This window comes from Prosopis cineraria, unplaced genomic scaffold, assembly GCF_029017545.1.
Source record: "Prosopis cineraria cultivar Desert tree isolate PC_DT_omini unplaced genomic scaffold, ASM2901754v1 PC8, whole genome shotgun sequence".
NCBI lineage: Eukaryota > Viridiplantae > Streptophyta > Magnoliopsida > Fabales > Fabaceae > Prosopis > Prosopis cineraria.
Window position 1 is genome coordinate 9145309 of NW_026555339.1, and position 4262 is coordinate 9149570.

Here is a 4262-nt window from a genome sequence, read left to right on the forward strand (position 1 = left end):
AAAAGAGTGTGTCGTGATACTTATTTTGCCCTTCCTTTGCATGAATTAAACGCAGAGACATGTCCAAAAAATAAGCAGCATCCAAAACTGTACAAACAGAACAATAGAACAAAAAAACTTAAGTAACAACCACATAAAAGTTTAAAAAATAATAATAAAATATTTTTAAATTATATAAATAATAATCTAATTTTTTAAAATATCATAATTTTATTAAAATTTTATAAATTTCTATATCAATAAATTTTAAAGTGAAAAAATTACTTTACTCTTATTGAAAATAACAAACCCTAATTATAACTTTTAGTTATGGAATAACAATTTTTATTCTGTGAATCGTAAGTGTTAAATAAAAAATTACAACTTATTATATATAATTTCTCTTATTGAAAAACTAACTTTGGTCACAATCTTTTTTTAAGAAATAGAAACTTTTATTCTTTAAATCATAACAGTTGAACAAAAATTACAATTAATCAGGTGTAATTTCTGTTATTAAAAAATAAATTATCAAAATAACAAGCCTCAATTGCAATTTTTTAAAGAATAACAAGAATTGAACAATAAATAGCAATTTGTCAATAAAAAATAATTTTTTTAATTTAAAATTTATTGATACAAAAGTCTTGAAAGACTTCAATGAAATTATAATATTTTAAATGATTAAACTGTTATTTATATAATTTAAAAAAATTTAATTTTTATTTTCCCTAAAAGGTTTAGATACATTTCTTATTTTTTTGAAAAAAAATTTTTTAATATACCAAACATGCCGTTAAAGTATACTCAATAAAGTCCACCGCAATCATCTGGAGAGGATTGGCTAGTAGAAACTAGAAACAATTGTTTAGGCTCAGCGAAAAGGAAATTTATGTTTTAAAAAAAAAACCCATTGTTCAAGCACAACAACAAAGGTTTAGTGTTGGGCCTCCAACTGTCAAACTCAGTAGGCTGAAAATCTTCGTGGCCCCATTTCTTTATATTAACTTAAGAAGTTCGATTTTTTTTTAAAACATTTTCTAAAAAACTAGAGAGAGAGAGAGAGAGAGAGAGAGAGAGAGAGAGAGAGAATTTTCTTTATTTTAATTCCATAGCTTGGCATCTTAAAAGAATTTGAACGTATTATCTCATTTTACTTAAACTAATTCAAACTCTCGTTATATAATCTGTTGTTGTTAATAATAACCTCAGGAGTACTTTAAAAATACATTTCACATACTTGTTTAATATAACTGCATGTTTCAAAAATTAAATTCAAAATCTCAAAATAAATTATTCTAACTCTTTCGACTAGTTAAACCAAACTAAGTTAAAAAAAATACAATAGTCTTAATAATCTTATTTTATCATCACATGAAGTTCACCATTTTTTTGGGGGAAGGATAATATGTCATTTTATTGTAAGTTCTTCAGGTCTTATTTTAACATTCTTATCAGTTTAAAAACAAAACTCCGAGGCATATTTCAGCGGAAAATTCAATCATAAGAGTACCTTAGAATTATTACTATTATTATTACTGTGACTATTACAATTTTATTTTTTTAAAAAAAATTATGCTTACAACCGTTATTAAATCAAATAAAGAAGATCCCAAGCACAAAGCAATTCAATACCTAACATTCGTTCCAATATATAGTCAAGCTTCAATCTTTTACATCCAAGTTAACAATCACCACCAAATAGCCAAAAAAAACCCTTACTAATCCAAGGTACTAAAACACTAACATGAAGGTTAAGCTGCTTTCATCAACACACAAACCAAACCACAATAAACTCCAAGTCCTCAACTCAACATGCCTGGAAGTTGGAATGCTCCATTTGAGAAATTTCTTGAGTATAAACCAAAATCACACACCTTTTTTTTTTTTTCCTTAGGCGAGTAAACCCTAAACCCCACTATTTGAAACACATTATATACTCAGATATCATAGGCTACTCACAAAGCTAACTGATGCAAAATCACCAAAACATGTGAAATGGTTTACCAGTAGAACCATCCTACATGAACAGAGACAACAACACATTGAGAAAGCGTATGGAACTCAAACTTTTTTCTCTCTTTCTCTCTGGCTCTGCTTCAAAAGCATGTAAATGATTTCTTATACTAGAAATACCCATTTATTCTTTACTAATTACTATTTAGTCATAATGTGAGGAGCGAAGCAGCCTAGATAGGGTACTGGTAGAGCTGGAGGACCCTCTTCCAAGATGGCCTGCTGCTGATATCATCCCACCAAGCACTCACATGCTTCCTGTCCCTTATCATATACCCTTTCTTCATCTGGTTCACCAAATAATGCCCAAAAGGAAGGTGGCTAAGATCAGCAAGGCTGAAGAAATCCCCGGCCAAGTACTTGCTCTTTGACAGCCTCTCCTCATAAATGTCCAGAACCTTCCCAAGCTTCTCTTCACTCTCCTGGATTACTTTTGGGTCAGAGGGGGTTCCCAATATGGGGGCAAACAGAGCATGAAGAACCAAGTTGTAGACTGGAGGATGGAAGCTCTGGGCTTCCACTTCCAACCATTGCTCCACAAGGCCTCTATCTTCTATTGTCTTTCCCAGCAAGTCAGTTCCTTGGGATTTGTACTTTTCAGCATAGTACCTAATTATTGCTCGGGATTCTGCAGAATTGAGCTCAGAACAATACATTTAACATTGGTACAGTCACATCATCAGGTAGCACGTAAAATCATATGGCTATATGAAGTGAAGTAAATTTCTGAACCTTTATATGACTACGATTAGGAATGGCAACGAAGCGGGACAAGAATGAACCTGCATTTAACATTTTAAGGCAAAAAAAAAAAACTTTTTTCTTCCCTTGTGTCTCGAACGAGATCAACGTGGTTACCTCATTAGTTATTGTTTAGATTCCATCCTTGAAGTCAAAAAGAAATTCCTAACTGATAACTGACTTATTTTGTTCCACTAGAAATTACATATGGAGTGACCAATTTAATATTAAATTTCATATAAGAGCAAACCGATTCCAAGGGGAAAAAAATCAAAAGAAAACGGGTAGAGAAGCGGTCTTTTTTTTTTGGGGGGGGGGGTGTTAGGGTTTGCTAACATTTTGACCGGAGTTCCAAAAACCCAAGTTCAAAAGGGTCTAGACAATGTCGTGCAAAATAAAGAGAAAGATCGAGCTTACAATTCCAAACTAACTAAATGGCACAAAAGAGAGGTATAAAAAAAAATACACAAAATTAAGTTTAGGGCAAACCATAGAGAGTATAATCCCCATCTTGAATCAAAGGAAGCTGTCCAAATGGCTGCAAAAAAATTATGAGAAACAAAAACAATCATGCATGCATTCGAAAAGAAAAAACCGTTGAAAACCTAGAAACAAAAAAGGAAAAATGGAGTGAAGAGATTTCACGAACCTGCAATTTGAGGAAGTCAGGATGCTTGTGCTCTCCCTTGAAGATATCAAGAAGCACCACTTCAAAATCGATCTCCTTCTCGATCAGACACAGAAGGACGCGTTTCGGGGAAGCGTAGGTTGGGCCATACACCTTCACCGCCATCTTCTTCTTCTATCGGAGATTTCCGATTAGCAAGCGAGACTCGCGCAGATTTGATGACTAGATATAGATCGTTTCTCTTTTGGCTTCTTTACTTCTCTAGTGCAGTAGAGTATTCGTATGCGCGACGACAGCCGGTATGGCGTTACTGAGAAGATATTTTAAAGTGAATTTCCATTCTTGCCCTCCTGTTTTGATTTTTTATTTTTTATTTTATTATTTTTTTTTTTTGCTCTTCCCGCTTAGTCTTCTCTCATTTTTCTTTTCCTTCATCACTACTGCTGCTTCTTCTTCTCATCATCATTACTATTATGAAATTATTATTGTTATTCTTCATCTTTTCTCTGATTTCAATCAAAAACTCCTCTTAAAATAACTACATTTTATATATTCATACGGACTTGAATTTGAGATATAAATTTTTTAAATTAATTATTTTGGTACATTATTCCTCTTTGTAGAGATATGATTTAGTCAAAAAAAAAAATTGCTAATGGGAATATGATGGAAGTCAAGCAGCAAGATGCAGTTTGTGCATTGAAGATAATTAGTTGAAATATTCCAAAACTCTACTATTTTTAAATTGTATATGTTGTGTATTAACTTATAACTATAATCATTATGCCTTATTTTTCATCATAGTTTCAAATGTAATGGATCTTGTATACTATACCATCAACTTTATTTCACATTTTAATAATGATATGGGGGGCAATTATTATCGCGATGACAATGT

At 31.8% G+C, this 4262-nt stretch overlaps 1 protein-coding gene across 1 annotated transcript; it reads right to left on the minus strand.

The window, feature by feature from the left end:
• Nucleotides 1–1606: 1606 nt before the first annotated feature.
• Nucleotides 1607–3633, minus strand: LOC129318431 (glutathione S-transferase F9-like). Its single transcript, XM_054963182.1, has 3 exons — nt 3386–3633; nt 3226–3274; nt 1607–2623 (listed from the first exon to the last, which is right to left on the minus strand). Exons 1-3 carry the CDS (start codon nt 3527–3529, stop codon nt 2169–2171), a joined length of 648 nt encoding a protein of 215 aa, XP_054819157.1. The 5' UTR covers nt 3530–3633; the 3' UTR covers nt 1607–2168.
• Nucleotides 3634–4262: the final 629 nt, after the last annotated feature.